This window comes from Phoca vitulina, unplaced genomic scaffold (assembly GCF_004348235.1).
Source record: "Phoca vitulina isolate PV1807 unplaced genomic scaffold, GSC_HSeal_1.0 scaffold19, whole genome shotgun sequence".
NCBI lineage: Eukaryota > Metazoa > Chordata > Mammalia > Carnivora > Phocidae > Phoca > Phoca vitulina.
The window spans coordinates 21,394,745-21,414,246 of record NW_022589722.1 but is presented as its reverse complement, the minus strand read 5'-3'; the positions used below and the strand labels follow the sequence as shown (position 1 = coordinate 21,414,246).

The 19,502-nt window shown below is 48.1% G+C and overlaps 1 protein-coding gene across 4 annotated transcripts in view; it reads left to right on the top strand.

The window, feature by feature from the left end:
• The window catches only part of LARGE1 (LARGE xylosyl- and glucuronyltransferase 1), a 522,066-nt gene that overhangs the window by 131,657 nt on the left and 370,907 nt on the right, over positions 1 to 19,502 (top strand). For all 4 annotated transcript variants that reach the window (XM_032416931.1, XM_032416930.1, XM_032416932.1 and 1 more), the window contains one exon: positions 8,300 to 8,487. In XM_032416931.1, the coding sequence (XP_032272822.1) occupies positions 8,382 to 8,487 (106 nt within the window). In that variant the 5' untranslated portion in view covers positions 8,300 to 8,381. Of the gene's footprint in view, positions 1 to 8,299; positions 8,488 to 19,502 lie in introns of those variants that run through there.

Sequence of the window (19,502 nt, the reverse complement as noted above, 5' to 3'; positions counted from 1 at the left end):
TCAAGATCCTATAGCCAACGTGCAGAGCTGATACTTGAACCCAAGTCCTGACTCCCCGTCCTCCGTAAATGCTGTGAGGCCTTCATCAGATGCAGACCGTGCCTTGGAGCTCGCCGTGAACATAACGGAGACAAGATGGCTAGGCTCTCAGGCTGCAGGTGGCGTGTCCTAACTGCAAAGTTGTGTGAAATGGGTGGGTGACGACTGGCTCGGAGACCCTAGCAAGACCTCTATCTAAGATGTCATAGTGGTTCTGAGAGCAAAAGGACATGTTTCTCTGCGGCAAGAGGATTGGACTTCACAGTGGGATCAAGACAAACCAAGTTGGCAGAAATGGGCCCTTAGAGTCCTTTAAAACAGTGAACTCCACGTTTTCAACGTTTGCTCCAAAGCATATTGCTGGTGGCTTTTACTCTTGTAGTTCACGTGATCAATTTTTAAACAGTGCCCCCAAGGCCAAATGCCATTCTCTGAAGGAGAAAAGGAATCGGGTGTACCATTTTGACAAGCCCAAGCATCATCTCCCGGAGGGAGATGCTTTCGGCCCTGATGTGCAAAGAAGAGAGGGAGGGAGGAAGCATCTGTGGGGTTAGGCCTCCCAGAGGGAAGCCCTAGACTCCGAGGGAGAGGCCCAACCCCCCTTGTGTGTTCTTCCTTGTGGAGCAGAGAAAGGAGAGAAGGTTACCAAAGTGAACTTGGCAAGTGACCTCAAACGTACCAAAGGGTCTCGGCAGGGTTCACCCCATCCGTAGGGACCTATGTGGGGCACTGTGTGGATTCTGTTTTCTCCTATTACAAATGTTACAGAGTCAGGCAGCAAGATGGCAAGCTTTCGTGTAGAAAGGGCTTATTAAAACAACAGTAGAAGGACTACAAGGTATCTGGTGGTTGAGGCTGTCTGGCATGTTCATTCACTTGCTCATTCATCCATTTAAGGAGTAAGACTTGTGTGTGTCTGGGTGTGCACTGAAATTAAAGCAGCCATTTTTGCCCAAGGGGAGACTGAAATCTAGTGCGAGAGGTCACCATTAAATAAGTAATCCCTCAGATAATTGTATCATGCCAAAGTCTGAGGAGGACAGTAGAGGGAGTGGCCAGAGCATGGTGACAGATGGAGCGAAGGAGGGGCCCTTGGGCATAGGGCCATCGGAGAAGACCTCTGTGAGTTGACTGCACTGAAGACCTTGGCTTGAAGAATCAGCAGCCCTTAGCCCAGCAAAAAGCAGAGTGATAAGCATTCCAGACAGAGGGAACATACTTGGCAAAGGCCCTGAGGTGCGTTCTGGAAGTGAGAGGGCCGGGATGGCTGGAGGCAAGGAGAATTAAAGGGTGACTGGCCAGAGATGAAGACCGAGAGGCAGTTAGAGGTCAAGCCAAGTAGCTCCTTACAGACACGCCGAAGAGTTTGGGATTTATTTTAAGAGCTGTGGGGGAAATGTTGAATAATTTCCGGTGTGATCTGAGTTAGGAGGCTATTGCACTGGGTCCACGCATGAGACTATGGTGGCTTGGATTTATATAGTGGCAGTAAAACTGGAAAGAAGTGGGTGTATCATTGGACAGAATACATGTTTTAGAGGTAAAAATGGCAGGATTTGAGGATGGCCAGATTTGACAAGATATGAGGGGTGAGTAAGGAATGGGGAATGGCTCCCAGGTGTGGGGCTTGAGCTTTGATGTAGATGATGGTGCTCTTTAAGGAGGTGGAAAGCTCTGGAGAAGAGGGGTGGGGGAGAGGGAAATTGGGATTGAGGTCTGAGGCCACAGGGTAGGGGAAGGTCTTTGTACACGTGAGTCTCTAGGTCAGAGGAGAGGCCAGAGCTGGAGATAAAAATGTGGGAGGCATCAGCCTGGAGACTGTCTCATGGGACACTGGAATGAGGGATCTCACCTGGGGAGAGAAAGCACGGTGGGTCCCACACTGCATCCTGGAACCCTCCTGGAATTTGCCATTTGGAAAAGAGGAAGCTTGAGGAGAAAAGGAATGTATGAAGTAAATATCTCAGGTAATAAAGTGAGTTTACCAGAGAAAGGTAATAGCGTCTCTTAGCAGTTGACTGCCCATTTGAAATCAGACATGACTAAATGGAACGGATCTGCCTGCCTGATAGTGGTTTCCTACACCAGCATTTGGCTTCCCAAGGAAAGCCATGGTGAACACGTATGGTTGTGCTCATCTGCACGAGTGGATTTTTCCAGGCTGGTACAATTGGAAAGGAGGGCCAAGGGGGGCCGTGCGTGCTTGCAGAGGGAGGTTGTAATACTGAATCATGGCCTGTTAGCCGAATGAGAGTGAACATAAGGAAAATCTAGAGCTGGATGGGCAGGCATGAAGAAAGCCGGTGGATTGGGGTTCACGATGACAGTGAAGAATTTGTGTAATGGCAGCCCAGGAAGGCCCCCGGGGGTTGACACTGACACTTGAGATTTGGGAGGTTGTGCTGGTTTGGGTGACACCAAGTTCTAGAATGTAAATTTGGCCCATGTGAAGCGGCAGGCATTTTGAACTGACCGTTTCTGTCACGGAATCGGGGCGGAGAGGTGGAGGAGCGTGCGGCGGACACTGAGGTCTTCCAGAATGAGAGGAGTACCCAGCAGATGCCAGGTGACAGTGACTAGGACGGAGAGAACAATGGTGAGCCACAGAGGAGCAGGGTCTTCAGAAGAGGGAGAGGCAGTAAGAGGGGGCACATGCCTCCTTCCTAGCCCTCAGGTATTTGCATGAGAGAGTAGGGGAAAGGGTTCTCCTTTGGGGAAAGCCATGATCGAGGGCACGGCTGTACTTTCCCCCAAGAGCAGAGCTGGAAGGGAGCCAGGGGAAATGGAGGTTCAAGAGGAATTTGCTGATCCCTTAGTGGAAGTTCCAGAGGATTCCATAGCTGGGCTTGGGTGGGGGGGGGGGGAAGGTGTGGGCTGGCCCTTGAATCAGACTGGGTAGTTTGTATGATAATGCACATCCAGGGAGGCTGCTGGCTGTGACGGAGATATTCAGTCATTGATCCATTCAGTAAATACTTAGCGATCTCCTCCTATATGCTAGATCGTGTGCTAGCAACAAAGAAAACAACAGTGGCCAAAGTAGACAGAAACGCCTGGCCTTGAGGCATTGTGCTCTGACTGGGGAGACAGACTGGTCATCAGTTGTGTGTCCTGTAGCACAGAACTGGTGTTCCGTTTTCTCAGGAAGCACTGGAATTTGGGTCCCAGGGTTTCCAACAATGAAATCAGTGTCCTCAAGCCTCTCTTGATCTGCAGGACGGGTATAGTGATGCCTCGGTGGGTGGTGTTGGTGCTGTCCAGTCATTCAAATGGTTAAGCAGTGTTTTTGATGGGAGCTCAGGATGGGCCATCAGAGCCACCGCGAGTCCATAAGATGCCTCTGTTTAATTAGAAAGAGGCACTTTTCCTTCTAGGAACTCTCCTTCCATCTGTCAGAGAACTGTTGTAATAAATAGATAACCAACAAAGTCCAGGATGTGCTGGTTCTCCCTAGTGCCCTGGCCAGTCCCTGCAGGGGTGAGGTGAGGGAGGGGGTCCGTAGGAGTGGTGGGAGACAATAACCGGTTAGTTACTCAATGCTTTAGTAGTACAGGGCTCTGAAACAGTGGTGTGCGCTTGTTAAAGTGCAGATGTTGATCCGTGGGGCTGGGGGGGGGTACCTGACAGCCTGCATTTCTGGCAAGATATGAGCTGCTGCTGCTGGTGTTTCAGGGACCACACTTTGGATGGAGATGGCTAAGTATAAACTGTGGTCTTAGCTGCTGGTCTCAGGCAGAGGCTGAAGACAAACACGAGAGGACCTGGATCCTTGGCCCTTAAGGAGTTTTGGTGTAGTCAAGAGAAATTAATGCTGGGAAATGATTAGAAGACAGTGATGTGATCAGGAATGTGCTGCTGACAGCCTTTGGAATTTAGAACAAAGGGAGGAAGCACCTCCAGGTCTGGACTTGTCGGGAGATGTTCTGCAGAGGCAGCAAGGACTTGAAATTCCTCTGGAGGTGCAGGAGAGGAGGAAAGGCATGGCTGGATAGTAGGGCTGTGTGGGAAAGTTGGCTATAGGCAAGGGGTGCAGTAGTACAAATAATGATAAAACAAAGCTGACATCTGTGGAGGGTCCGTCTGCTGTAGGACCCCTAAGAAAGGTTCACTTGAGACTCAGATGACAACATGGAACTGACAGGATTCACCCGATCTTAAAGTTACAGTCGGTGACCCAACTCTGTTGCCTGCGATCAGTTTGGCTCCTAAGTGAATCTGAAGGATTTTGGCCATTGGGTTCCTTAGACGTTTTGTTTATTTGTTTCTTTTGGAGATTACTTAAATTTTTATTCCCTCTTCATGTGCAGTATTTCTAGACAACTCATACATCTTGAACACCCATGAAAACTCATTTCTAATGATGCTCATTAAAAGACAACCTCCAGGGGCACCTGGCTGGCTCAGTTGGTAGAGCTTACAACTCTTGATCTCGGGGTTGTGAGTTCAAGCCCCATGTTGGCTGTGGAGCCTACTTAAAAAAAAAAAAAAAAAAGACAATCTCCAGTGTTGATCAGATCAGCATTTGGAATGTGAGCTTCTGACTAGAGTCTTTCAAATGGTAGCCAGCCACCCCTGGAGGGTGTATTCCCAATGAGGATCCTACAGATTTTTTTTTTTTAAGATTTTATTTATTTATTTGACAGAGAAAGACAAAGTCAGAGGGAACACAAGCAGGGGGAGAGGGAGAGGGAGAAGCAGGCTTCCCACTGAGGAGGGAGCCTGATGCCAGGCTCGATCCCAGGACCCTGGGACCATGACCTGAGCCAAAGGCAGATGCTTAACAACTGAGCCACCCAGGCTCCCCAAGGATCCTACAGATCTTAACTCACTGCACCTTGCATGTAAAGTAAAACTAACTCATGTATTCTTCACTGTTCGCGCTGAGGTATTTTGAATCATGTGCAATATAACAAGAAGACATGGTGATTCAAGTTTTAAATTATAAAAGCCACACTATTTTTTGTATAAAATTTGGGAAAAATACATATTCATATATATTTAAATTATCCATATCCTATACCCAGAGATAACCTATAACCTTTATACCTTTTTTCATATGTATAGTTTTATAGGTATTTGTACATGTGTATACAATGTGTTACATTGGACTGAAGGATACTTGTAATCACATTTTATTTACTCTCAGCTGTGAATGCTGCTTTTGTGGCTTTAATAGATCACGATACTTTTTCTGGCTCATGCAATGTTTTGCATAAATGTGAATTTCATTGGTTAAGACAGATGGGAGAAGACAGATGGAGTAGTAGATGTTTAGTGGGAGAATTGACCATCTTGGCCAAGGAGAATTTGGTGTTGGGTTCGAGGCAGGGGCATTTTAAAGGTGACTCTTTGCCCCAGGAGTCTGTCTCCCTCTGACCAGGCAAAATCAGGTTCCAGACTGATTTTCCAGTTAATCCATCAATGTTTACACATGTGGGAGGTAATTTTCAGCCCACCTTCGGTTTTTTCCTTCCTTCCTTCCTGTGTTGATTCCTGTATTGACTTCCTAGAGTAACTTCTGATATAAATTGAGATTTTTCTTTAAAATGTGTTTTTAGTGCACAGAGGTGTCATTTAAAAGTCAAATCCATGAAGGAATATTTTTTACCTGCTGGGTTTAATTTTAGATGCCAGTGTTATCATAAAATGCAAACCACCCTAGACTCTGTTTTAAAACTTTGGACAAATTGTGCCAGTTGAAATTAACTTTTGCAGATGGAGCGAGGAAAAGAGGAAAATAAGTGTCTTAAAGAGTTTTTTAAAAATGCTTTTAAATATTAACACCACTTGAGTTCAGCTCCATATATAGTCCTACTTTCCCCTGAAGTCCAAATTCACCAAGAGCTTTCCAGTTTTTGTTCTATTGAACTTTTTTTTGAATGAGAGCAAACAGTGGTGATATATTGAACTCTGGGAAGAAAAATCCTAAGATTCAATATGAAGGATTTAGGTTAGATCAGAGGGAAAATGACCCCTGGCAAAGGTTGTTAGAATCAGTTAGAATCAGTCTCCTTAGGGAGAGGAGAGCCTGAGGTGTTGCTGGTATAACCTTTGGCCAGTTGGTCTTTTTAAGCCTCAGTTTCTCATCCATTAAATGGGGATGGAAACTGGTTCCTACCTCACAGGTTATTACTGCTAGTTGTCTTTGCTACTATTATTATAAGTGAACTGAAAACAAACAAACAAACAACCCACAAAGGGCCATTTTAATGTGGTGGTATCTCCTAAAGGAGATTCGAGTAGGATGTTCAGGTTGAGATCACCCATTTGGTGGTGTCAGCCGAACGTACTTGTTGGGATCTGTTTTCTGGAAAAGCCTGAGTACTGCTCCTCGTTCAGCTCTCGGGAAGAGGTGGGGCTCGCCCTGTCACATGTTCCTTTGCTCAGCACTTACTCAAGGGCTCTCTCGTTTAAGACTGTCTGACAGAGAGGCCATTGCTTGAGACGAACAAAATGAAGCTTACGCAGCGACAGGGGGCTTGCCAGTGTCACAGCTAGTCACGTGTGGAACTGGATTTGAATCCAGATCTAACTGCATAGCCTCCTATCCCCTGTTCTTCCTGCGAGATTTGGCCAGTGGCGGGGCGATCCTAATTCTTGGTGACACAGTTTGTGTGGAGGGTCTGTTGCCCATGCTTCAGAATGAAACACTTCCCACGGGGGACTTTCCTCCAATCAACATTCCTTGTTTAAAGCGATTTTGCTTGTTTGGTTTTCCTTGCTAGCCCACACCCTCCAGCCCTGGGATCATTCATCTGTTTCAAAGGAGGGCCATTTAGAAAATCATGTCAGAGTTGGGTGCAGAAGCAAACCTGGCGTTGACAATTGAGATTGGCTCCATTAGGTGTTTATTGCCAGCAACTTGCTGAACACAGACTCCTGAAGCTTGGGAGCGCTGCCTTTGGTTAGAATCTGATCCCATTTATTTGTTCAGCCAACAGCTATCAGCCAGCCTACAGGTGACAGATGGTATGCCCGGTCTTAGGGAATGCAAGGTGAGTGGACAGGATGTCTGTCTCCCGGAAACCCCAAGGCTGGTGGGGAGGACAGACGGTTCAACCAGGCCATAGTCCCATGGGGTTTAAGGGTTATGGCAGAGGGAAGGATATACTATGGGAATACCCAAAGGGACACCCAAACCAGCAATTTCTTTGGGGATGACAAGCCTTGTATAGCTGCCTGCAGGGGTAGGTTCTGCTCCGTTTGGGAGGCTCCTCGCTCCACCTGCAGTCAGTGTGAGCTCGATGTGAGGAGATAGGCGGAGATGAGATTGCAGGGCTGTTGGTTTTTAAATTCTTTTATAAGGCACATGACCTGCCGGTCAGATCCCCAGGTGAAGGATCCTGGGCCTCTACTCCATGTGCATTGACCTTCTCCCTCTGCTTTGAACACGTCTCAGCAAGTCTTCCGCCTGGCCTCAGGATTGACTCTCTGCAGGCTGGTGACAGGTTATCTGTGTTCCTCTCCATCTTCTGCACGTTTTAATCGTTTCCATGCTTTTCTGGACATCTTCCATATTAAAGGTGGAAGCTATTAAGACAGTCCCTGGTGAGTGTTTGTAGGTTATCAGCTGTGATCGGGATGTGGTTCCCTGCAGATGACATTGGCTGACCCAGCCTCCTCTCCTCCGAGTGCGCCAGGAGGCAGCCCCCGGCGTCTTCCACGGCTCTCCCTGGCTCGAACTCAGGAACTGTTCTGCCATTTTGACCGCCCAGGGATCAGTCAGCAACTTCCTTGGTCTTTCCAGAGAGGTCCATGCATGCACTTCTCAGTCATCACAGTTTTGGAGTGCCCGTGGATGTTTTAAGTTGGTCTCTCTTGTTAGACTGTGTTCTTGGAAACTAACCCGTGTTCCTGGCATTTTTGAAAACAGGGCACCTAGTTAGTGCTTGGTACATACAAGGTGCTAACTAAATGCATTTTTAGTAAGTGTGTTCAGGCTTCAAACTAATCTGTACTATAAAATACTTGCGCACGCACGTGTGTGTGTGTGTGTGTGTGTGTGCGCGTGCGAGAAAGAGAGAGAGGGAAGGAGGGAGGGAGCGGTGTCATAGTTTTCATCATCCTTTATTTACTTTTAAAAGAGCTGTCTCGGTTTTGATAGATGTAAGACTGCAGCATTGTGTCTTGGGCTAGAAGGTCAGCAGGAAGTCGTCGAGGAGCCAGATACTTTCAGGATCTCCGGGATACACCCCCTCTGCAATTTGCATCCTTTTACAGTGCTGGGAACTCAGCCCTTCCTCTTTGCTCTTCCTTTCAGAAAGTATTATGAGGGAGGCCGAGGACCCCGTGCTCCGGGCAGAGAAGCGGCGCTGGGATTAGGGGTTGCCACTTCTGAGAGGATGCTGGGAATCTGCAGAGGGAGACGGAAATTCCTGGCTGCCTCGCTGACCGTTCTCTGCATCCCAGCCATCACCTGGCTTTACCTGTTTGCCGGGAGCTTTGAAGGTAAGAAGGCGCTTCCGCACAGGGAGAGGGAGGAGGGAAGCAAAAGGACACTGGCTGTCCCGGAGTCCTCGGAAGCCCCTCCGGGTCTTCTGATCCCAACTTGTCACCGTGTGGAACGGGAGGCTATTGCAGCACGCGCGTGCGGGCCCGGGCCGAGACATGCCAGGTTTACGCAGGTAGTGGGAGGGAGTCTGTAGTGAGGAGGACAAAATACAAACAAAAGCAAAATGAGGTGCACCTGCCTACAGTGGAGGGGTCGCACATGTCATATCCCAGCTTTGCACGTCGATCCCTGTGTCGATAAGGGGCGAAAGGTTTGGGCCCCGAGGGATTCCTTCGCTGTTCATGGAGCCACATGTTTCTTTCATTCTTCGGTCTGTTTGTTTACTCACACATTGAACATTTTGTTGTTACCGTTGCTACCGCTCTTGTCAAGCGCCTCTGCCGAGCCCGGTGCTGGGAAGGCGGCGGCAGCAGACGTGGACGTGCACCGTGCCGTGGAAGCGGCGCGCGTGTGATGGCGAGGTGAGCCCAGGGCGCCGCGGGAGACGGTGGTTGGAGCTGTCAGGCCGGGCCCGGTGTGAAAGATGATCAGTCACACTGAGTGGCCCAAGAGACGGATGCAACAGAAGAGCTGCCCTCCCCAAACAAATAAAAACAAATGCTGGTCCCTGTCGCTTTGCAGAAATCGGTAGAGAAGACGAGACTCGCCGTTCTTCCAGCCAGCAGTTTCAAAGGCAGTGCAGTGTTTCGCGGATCAGAGATGGTTTTCTGAGCTTCAGGGAGGGAAGAAGGAATGGCCGCGTCGAGGAGGACACTCTCTTTTTATTTTCCCCCACAATTGAAGTCAAAAACATCTCAAGTGGAAATCTGTCTCAAGGAAGTCACTCCTGTGTTTTAATTCTCTTCGAAGATTTTATTGATTCATTTTGAGAGAGAGAGAGAGGGGAGGGGCCAAAGGGGAGGGAGAGGGACAAGCAGGCTCCATGCTGAGCGTGGACCCCGACGTGGGGCTCGACCCCACAACCCCGAGACCGTGACCTGAGCTGAAATCAAGAGCAAGAGTTGACACTCAACCCCCGTCCCCCTTTTTTTCAAACATTTTCAGTTTTAGAAAGAGAGTGTCACTATGGTGTTTTTAAACATTTCCTTTATGCATAATTTTATTGACAGCTCAGGGCTGCCTTTTAATTAGGAGGTCCACCTCACTTTCTGAGGTTTGCTCAGCTGCATATGATTGAGGTAGCACCGTATGTCTGCATAGCAGGGAAGGGCCCAGGACCACACCCCGTCACTTCCCTGTCCCATACATCCCTGGAGTAGGGGAGCTTCCATCTGAGCAGCTAAATGGAGTAAATTATGACATGGCAGTGGATGAGTACGTTTTGGCAAAGAGATCAGAGGGAGGAAGGTGAGTTGCTATTGATCCTAGGAGAGACTGAAGGAAGCATTGTGCCAGGGACGACGGAAGAGCCTTGTAAAAGAAGGTTGAGAGCACCCGGTGCCGGTCCAGGGCTAGTACAGGAAGACATTGACTTTGCCAGTGTAACTGGACAGGTAATGATACTAATAGTGTGAGAATAATAACAACAACGAGGATGATTGTGTTTTAGGCATTTCTGCGGGCCAGGTGTGGTTGTAAGGACTTTGCATGCATTGACTCTTTCTCAGTGGTAGTCCCATGTAGTAGGTACAGATGAGAACGGTGAGGCAGAAGTCCTGCAGTGATCTGTCCAAGGCCCAGAGCCAGTCAGGATGGACCTGGGTTATTGGACTCAAGAGCTGGACTTTCTAACTACAATACGATGTTGTAGATTGGGACTTCAGTGAGGTAGCAGGCTTTGGCGAGAGCTTTGACATGGTGTCACATGACCTTTCTGGATGGCTGTGAGCAGAATTTTGATCTGCACTCATTTATGGAAACCCAACCCCAAATGATTTTGGCAACAAGGGAATTTGGGGGCTAACAAAACCAGTAAGTTCGAAGATAGGACAGGCATCAGGAAAGGCTGGATCCAGGGGCTCAAATGATATTTTTGTAGCTCAATCTCCCTCCTTCCCTTTGCTCTACTTTTCTCTGCCGTGGTTTCTTTCAGGGCAGTTTTAGCTACACAGAGGAAGCTTTAGCTTACTACTTACCATCACCAGTGCCTGCAGAAAGAGTTCTTTCTCCCCCTAATTCTGCAATATTGCTTTGGATTGAATTGGCCCTGCTCACATGTAGTCCAGAGACTAATCACTGCAGTTGGAGGAGGCTGTGAGGCCAGCCCTGTGCCCTGTGCCTATTTTTGGTCATAGGGTAGAGAGGAGTTCCTTAAAACATGTGGAGTCAGAATGGGGGGAGGGGTGGCCCCCAAAGGTAAGTGGTGGAGTTTCCAAAAAAAGGAGACTGGGAGTTGATCTGCAGTATGGAGAATTCATAATTGTCTGTGCTTAGTGATAGGTTGATACCAGCTGGAAGTCTGCTTTCCACCATCACGCTATCTGGACCAGCCCTGGTGGATGGAGTGACCTTGATCCTAGACTTTGAATGATTTCATTAGACTGGCAGATAGACGACGGGAAATGGGGAGGATTGAGGGAATAATATTCTGAGGTGACCTGCACCGACTGGGTGTAGGTGCCTTATTTATCAACATGATGCTTAATCATAAATCCTCCCCTTGGGATCAAATCACAAATGGCATTAAACAGGGGCTGATGTGAGTACATTAACAGATATTCTCACTGGAATGACAAAGGTGATGGGTGTCTTTTATAGGGTATCCTTTAGTCCATAGCTGGACCACAGCATTTATTTCTGGATGCCACACTTTAAGAACAGTCGAGACAAGTCAGCACATTTAGGAGAATCATGGTGAATGACAGTGCCAATTCAAACCTTGTTACCTACGAAATAGTGGAAGGAATTGGGGCTATTTACCTTGGAGAAGCAGAAGCTGCAAATGTATATGATCAGCTTCAGCAAGCAGTCCAGGGGCTGTCACCTGAAAGAGAGATGGCCCCCAAATCTATGGAGGGATGTGGCAGGGAGCCAGCTGTCAAGCTCATCATAGTAAAGGATCACTCTGTCCAGGGCTGGAATGAGCTGCCCTGAGAGGTAATGAAACACCTAACATGAGAGGTGTGTAAACAGAAGTGCAGTGTGGCGTGGGGGGGTGGAGCTCAGCGTCAGGGGTGAGGGCACAGGATGACCTGCCTGACCTGTCCTGAGCCAGAGATCCGGAGACTCTAGAAAAGGCAGAGTGTTTACTGGGACACAAAGGGTACCTCCTTGCAGCCCCTGCCAGTTGCCAGTGGACATCTGTGCATTTCCAAAAGACCCCCTGGAGACATGCTTTTCTCTGTAGTTAAACATAACAACTTTGCAATCCATTTATCGACACCCGTGAGTTTTCTGTTTCAAGGCAGGGGGAGCCATAAATAAGGGACAGAGTTGCTGCCTGTTTTCATGGAAATGCTATTTATACTTTATGTGAGTTTGTTTATTTTTCAACGCTGTTTAATTTCAGTGGCTCCCCCAGAGATACAGATGCCCTCAGCACAAAGTTTTGGAGTTAGATTACACGCAGCAGCAAGATACATTGAGAGCGCGCTGGATTGTGGTGGTGGGGGGGTGGTCTCAGGCTCCCAGATCAGCTGAGCCAGAGTAGCTGGGTGATTGGGGGTACGATCACCGCTCTTTCTAGGCCTTTGTGTCCTGTTGCATGAAATGACATAAAACTGAAGGTCACCTATGGGGGCTCTTGGGGCCCTAACATTCTAGAACTTTTCTGTTCTTAGCATTTGATGTGAATGAGTTGGAAATGACCAGGATCTTCCCCAGTTAATGGGCAATATGTCCAGAAGAGGGAAAGGGCTTTCTGTGATTTGCTCCTGAGTGTGGATCCAGGATCAATGCATAAACGTTATGGGGAAGCAGGCATGGTCTTCATATAAGAAGGAACTCTTGCTGTAAGAATTAGATTTGCCAGGTATCAGAGTCCACCCTCTGGGGAAGTGATGAGATCCCCATGCTCAGAGCTGTTTGTCAGAGGCCAAGTGACTGTTGGTTATGGATACTACTCAGGGCGGGTGTTGTTGCTGGTGCTTTGACCCCCGAGTTCCTAAGCCCTACTTCCTTCATTTCTTCTCCAATCCACCTTTCTTCCTCTAGCATCTCAGTGACCCTTCCCAGCTGCCCGTCCTTCACGCTCAAAGCAGTGAGTCTTTGCGTCGACCCTTGAGTCCCAGCTGAGCACGCCGGCCCCTCACCCTTAACGAGGTTGGCTTCCTGTGCCACACGTGTCCAAATTCCTTGTACTGTCTTTTCTTCACACCTGCTTTACTTTTCTTGTTTTTTTCCTAATCGCCTGTCTTCACAAGTGAGTACCAGCGTCCGGAAGGAAGGAAGGGGTTCTCTTCTGTTCAGCCTTCCATCTCTAGAGGAGGCAGGAGAACCGTTTGTTGAATGAGTGAATGAGCGAAGAATGCCCTCCTCTGGCTTGGAGGGCTGACAACTCTCCCCATTGCCTCCTGGATTCTCTCCAGACTCCTGATCATGGCTCGGGGTCTTTCACGGGCATTTTCCCTTAGCTTATAATTTCTGTCTTCACTCAGGTGAGCACCTCATTGAACACCTGGAGAAAACTTCTATTTTCCTGCTTCTTAATGTTTGCTCTTTGCTCCTTCTGCCCAGTATGCAATTCTCCTTTTTTCCACTGCCCTTCCTCCTAGCCGGCGTCTTCGTGCTCACGTTCAGTGTCATTTCCCCCTAATGTCTGATCCCGTGTAGAAGCTTCTGTGACAGAAGGGGTAGTTTGCTTGTTTGGTGTCTTTCTAGCCACTGGCTTTTGAGTTTTGTGAGACAGGGGACTGTTGTACTCATCTTTACGTTTTCAGAGTCTGGGCATCACTCTTAGTGGGTCCTTAGTGTGAATGTTGACTGGGAGGGAGTCTGGATATTGAGGGATGCAGGAGCCACTCCTGGGGCTCTGAGCATCTGTGATTTTGAGACCCCAGAATATGGCTCCAGGAGCCTCACCTTCCTTCTGGATGTGACGTTAATTCTGGGACCCGAGGAAGTTCTGCTTCAGTACACCTCCATTTGAATTTAGATCATGCTGATTACTTTCTTCCAGAGCCCCTTTTCTCAGGGTATGTGAGTTTTATTTGCCGGATGTGGTTCTTTCTCTTCTGGCCATTGAGGAGATGGTGTTAGCTGTCACTGAGTTACCTGCATGTGGAAGAAGCGTGCTTTTCTGCCATTCAGAAGATGGTTCACACATGCTGCCCTCCTAGAATCTATAACCAGCTCCGTGCAGAAGCTCATTCCAGAAGCTTTCTGTGGTCAGGGAAGCAGGCCAGCGAGGGTGCGGGTGTTATTTGAAAGCAAATGGTCTTCCGAGGATGCACAGTCCTGAACATTTAAAACCTGTGTCGTGAACAGGCACAGGATATTAATTTCTGGACTGATTTCAGCCCACACCCACGTTTTCGTTCACTGTTCTGGCATGGCCATCCTTGTCACCACAGATTCCTCCTGAAATGAATGATTTGAGAGTCGTCTTGATAAATTTCAACAGAAAGAAATGGGGTCCTGACATTGGACCGTTTTGAAGAGTTGCAGTGAGATCCAGGGAGTTACAAGTTAAACGCTTTCTTTGCTTTATCGCTGTGGGGGATCATGGGGCCCATGAACCGTGGAACAGGGGAGGTGGTTGGGGGGGGTTCTTTTATCCAAGTAGAGCTTGTCCAGATGTGACCGATTCCCCAGCCTCACGCCCGCTTCCCTCGGCCCAGAGACTGTGCCGCAGGCCGGTGAACTCAGAGAGTGCAGGGTGCTAGTGAATAATTTGCTCAAGGTTTCCGTATCCCCTGGGGCCAGGCTCTGTGGCAGCTGTGATGGCAGCTAAGCCATCCTGCCTTCTGCCAGTGGCCCAAACAGATCTCTCAATGAGGATATTACGGGGTCCAAGAACACAGAGTGCTGAATGCAAAATGAAACGGAAAGTGTATTATACAAGTTGTGTTTAATACGTCAGAAATGAAGGGCTTTCCTGGCCGATGCTTCCTAGCTGTTAGTGAGCTCCAGCGGAAGCCTGCAAAGCAGGGCGGGAGCGAGGCAGCGGCGAGTGGAGACCAAGCCGCAGGTGCAGGGGGCTGCACGCATCTCTGCTTCTTACCTCGGGCCCAAAGCGTCTCCTTTAGCTCTTAGACTCTGAGGATAGTTGAACCCCGTCACAGTCGTATTCAGCTGTGAGGTGGTTGCTAAGGTGACCTTTACTTTTGCACCAGCTCTTGATTGTGTAGCATCATCGGTGGTCCTGCTGGGGTGGAGCAAATGGCCCCGACGACGTGGCATCGACTGGCTGTGCCTCCTGGAGGAGCTTGTGGCTAGAACCTTGCAGCGGGTGTCAGGGAACCTGGTGTCTGCTAATCAGCCACCTTGTATCCCTTTCCTGTGGTTGCAGTTACAAAGTCCCATGTTTAGTGCTGAAAGGAACACAGATTTCTTGTCTTATGGTTCTGGAGGTCAGAAATCTACAATCAAGTCTCATTAGGCTAAAGCCAAATGTTGGCAGGGCTGGTTCCTTCTGGAGGCCCCAGCGGGGATCCGTCTTCTGGCCTTTCTCAAGGGCAGAAGTGGAGCTCCTTCAGATTCTTCTTGCTGACTCTGAGCTCCGCTCCTGGAAATGGTCACATCTCCTTCTGTGACTGTCCTGTGTCCTTAAAAGGACCCTTGGGAGTCCATTGGGCCCACTTGGATAGTCCAGAATAATCATTCCATTTTACAAGCCTTAGTTAATCACACCTGCAAAGTTCCTTCTGCCACGGAAGGTAACAAATTCACGGGTTGTGGGGATTAGGACAGGGACATTATCTGGGGATCATTTTTTGGCCGTCCATATTGCCCGGTCCCATTCTTCGAATCCCCTCCATTGTGTTATTCTTTAGAGACGAAGGGGTGTTGTACCATCTCTTCTCTTACATGGGTATCTTACCCTGCTCTGGGCGTTTTGGGTTGTGTAATTTTAATACGTATAAACATCCAGCAGGACTTAACTGCTCATGAAAATGGCACTGAATTCCGATGTGTGTGTTCAAACAATTTTAAACCATGATATTTTGTCTGTAATAAGTGCTTAATCCGTAATGATAGGTTAAGATTTTCTGAAAAGGACAGGAACTTCTGCTCTTTGGAGGTGCTGGTCTTAAAGTGACTTTATTTTTTATTCCAAATGGCAGTTTAACCAAAGAAGGGGGCATTTCATTCAGAGAGACCTGTTGATGGTCTATTAATTTTAGGTAAAATGTTTTTATAACTCCTTTTGAATATGATTTGGTGTTATCACCTAAACCTGAACATACTCCATGACCCATCAGTTCTGTCCCTAGCCATATACCAGAGAGAGAATATATGTACGTTTGTACAAAAAACATGTATAAGAATGTTCACATCAGCATTATTTTTAATAGTGCCAAAGAGGGAAATACTGAAATGTACATCCACAGTACAATAAACACATAACTAGTGGCATATTTGTATAGTGAAGTACTACAGAGCAGTGAAAATGAATATTCTCAGAGATAGTATTGAGCAAAAACAGACGCAGAAGAGGATATGTGCTGGTGGATTCCAATTCTATAAATACAAAACCAGACAAACGTTAATATAGGGATAGAGACTGGGCCCAGGGCCGAAGGAAGACTTAGGGACATTGGTAATTAACTTTTTAACCTGTGATTCTATAGGTGGGTTCACTTTGTGAACATTCATCAAATTTTTCATTTGTAATTCACTTTTCCGCATGTGTTATTTTACTTAAAAACAACTATGCAACTCCTGATAGTTAACTGAATTTGAAGAGATTTTTGTGGGGTTTGCATTCTTTTCAGATAAGAAGAATTTTATTAACCTTTGGGATTTATGAATCTATGTCATTGTTTAACTTGAAATTCAAACACTTTTTAAGCACGGAACTTTTCTTTGGTGGTATATATTTAGCAGTTCTCTTTAACCACACAGTTCCTTTTTCCCCCTCCTGATCCACCTTACCATTTGGATACACATGCCCCCGGTGAGGGTCTGATCACAGCACTGATGCAAGATCTGAAACTTGCTCATAAAACCCTAATTCTGAAAGAGTGTGTTCATCACATTGAGACAAGATCAGTGTTCCTACCAGAACTCTGGCAATGACAAATTCCAATTAATATGAACATGATACTGTTTCTGAATATGGATACCAAGCCACATTGGATAAAAGTTTCCATCTGCATTCGTCAACCGACCTGCATCGTCCTAAAACCCTTGTGCCTGGAAAAACAATTTTTATTGTAAGAGACATGAAAACATGAAAGGGCTATGTACTATTTAAACTAGAGCCACAGGGAAGGGATAGCAATTACTAGCTCTTGGTTAGACAGAAATTGGCTGCATCTGGCCCACAGTTGTGTTGTGCTTGGCCGGTGCATTGCTTTTACCATTTTCAGCTTGATTATTGACCATTAACACTTGGGAGATTGCACAGAAAGATCGTGATCTCTGGCTTCCTTAATAACATGGAAGGATCTAGCAACCCGGGCCCTCCTTTAGTGCTAGTGACCCTTGGCTGGAGCGGAGTCATAGTGGTCCCTTTGCGCAGTGCATGAATGCTCTAGTGTGTCACCGTGACCTCCTTCCTGGTGGATCCCCACGTCGCTCTGTGTGATGCTTTACGCAGAGCCGGACTGAGAAGAAAGCGCTCCTGGTAGTTCCTTATGTCACTCGTTGACCCTGGCTGGCTCAGTTAGACTTTGCGTTTGGCCTTCCTGGCCTACCCTGTGTCATGTGCCGGGCTGGGGATGTGACCTGCATTCTCTCCTGTCTCCCTCCAAACAGCTTCACGCTTCTCCCGTTTAACAGACGTGGAAGCCGAGGCTCAGAGGGTTGTGCTCCTTGGCCGGAGTCAGCCCGCTGGTACCTTGGGGAGCTGGCATTCGAACCCGGGCCCTGCCCTGAAAAGTCATTGAGGCCTGGCTCTCAACGACTTGCAGATACTGAAACAACTGGCAGAGGATATTTTAAAGTCCGCACGCTCAGGTTCCACACCAGGACAAGACGAGAAGGCAGGCTGTATTCTGTGGCTGGCAGGATTATTATAGGCCAATATGAGCAGAGAATATGGGTAGTCTGTTAGTGCAGTTTGCATTTTGCCTCAGCCATAGACTCCTACAATTAAGAGCAGGAGTGAATTTTAGGATTCCTTTTGGCAGCCTGACAGCCGAAGCCGATAAAACCTTTGGAAACACTTGAGGAGTTCATCCGGGGTGAGGGGGCTGATGCGGGAGGGGGTGAAAGTGTCCCTGAGGGCAAGCGGCACTATTTAAATGGGATTGACGGTAGACTGGGTACTTTGCACCACTGCAGGTTGGTTCCTCCCCCCAAGGAAAGGGGAGCATGATTATAGCTGTTGCGTTTGTTGTGAGGGCTGAACAGAGTCCCTGTTACAGAGACGGTTGCTTAGGACGTGTCTGTTGTCTTCCCCTTCTATTTTCCTGGAGTGTTGCAAGGCCATCCTGGGACAGATGCAAAAGATCACCCACCTGGTCTAAGCAAGGCCCACGGAGGCCACTGCAGCCTAGAGAAGTGGCCACACTACGCTCGCAGCCTCGGCTGGCGGTGCAATTGGAACCGCCACTCAGACCGTCTGTATCACCACGTGACTCACTGCTTCTTACCTCTTCGTATCCCTTTTAGTAAAGACCAGAGATGAAGGTCACATCTGTTCGTTTTTTATCCATCTGCATTTCTGTCCATCCGCAGCCCTCCCTGTAGGTGTTGGAAAGCAGGGGAGAGGGTGGGGAAACTGAGACCTGTACCTGTGGTTGTAAATGCACCTGCAGCTGCTTGTGGACCCAGGGGCCGTGTTTGGGGAAAGGAAGCTCTTTCACATGAATGGCCTGTAGCGAGAACATTTGAAGAGGAACAGAGAGGAAAGGACCATCCTCTGACGCCACGTTGAATCCCCTCTATAACAAGATTTGTCTTACAGGGCTGTAGCTGAGTCAGCACACCACCTCCCATTCCCAAACCTCCCTTTAAACACTGTGTGTCCTCAGCTGAAGAACTTAACCTCTCAGCCCAAATTGCTGCCTCTGAAATTGGGGTGCTGCTCCCTGTTTTACAGGGTTTTTGTGCAGGTGAAAAGGAGTCCATCGTGCCAATGCAGAGTCGATTCACAGAGTCCTTTTGTGTTCAGCCGTGTTTCTATATGCTGACTGTGTTCTCTGAAGCAAAAAAAAAAAAAAAAAAAAATCACTTACGGACCCACAGGAGTTGAATGTTTAAGATTGTGCTGTTAGGGAGCCTTGCATCATCAGGATCCTTCTCTTTCCAAGGGTGGGCCCCTTTGGTAATGGGTATTTGTCATTTTTGCTCCAGCAGAGGGCACTCCATATCCCGTCTCCTGCCTCCCCGTGAATTCTGCTGGAGCAGGTGCAGGGTGTTGAAGCCTATCCACGGCACCAGGAGGTAGCCATGACGATCAGGTAGCATGGTGCTGCTGAACAGCTTTCTCACATACGTTTAACTAATCTTCCCACAACTCCATTAGGGAAGGCGGTATTCTCAGAGATGAGCTTCAGAGCCATTGGTGGATCGTCCAAGAACATTCATTCACTCAACACACACAGCCAGGCACTGTTCTGGGACACTGGGGATTGGGCTTTCCATCCCATGATCCTGTCCCCTTGTCTCCCGGAGCTCCCTTTCTGGTGGAGGGGGAGAAATGATTCACGGATAGCTTCTTGCTCTGCTGAGTGGGGGTAAATGCTACAAAGAAAAATAAAACATGGCAAGACAATGGTGAGGGCGGCAGTGGAGGGGGGAAGGTGCTGTTTAAATAGGGCGGTTGGACAGGCCTCTCTGATGAGGGACGTCTCAGCAGAGCCTGGTGGAGAGGGGAGGAACATTTCAGGCAGAAGGGACAGCGGGAAGTGGAAGGTGCTTGGCGCCTTTGTGGAAGGGCACGGAGAAATCAGGTGGGCTGGAG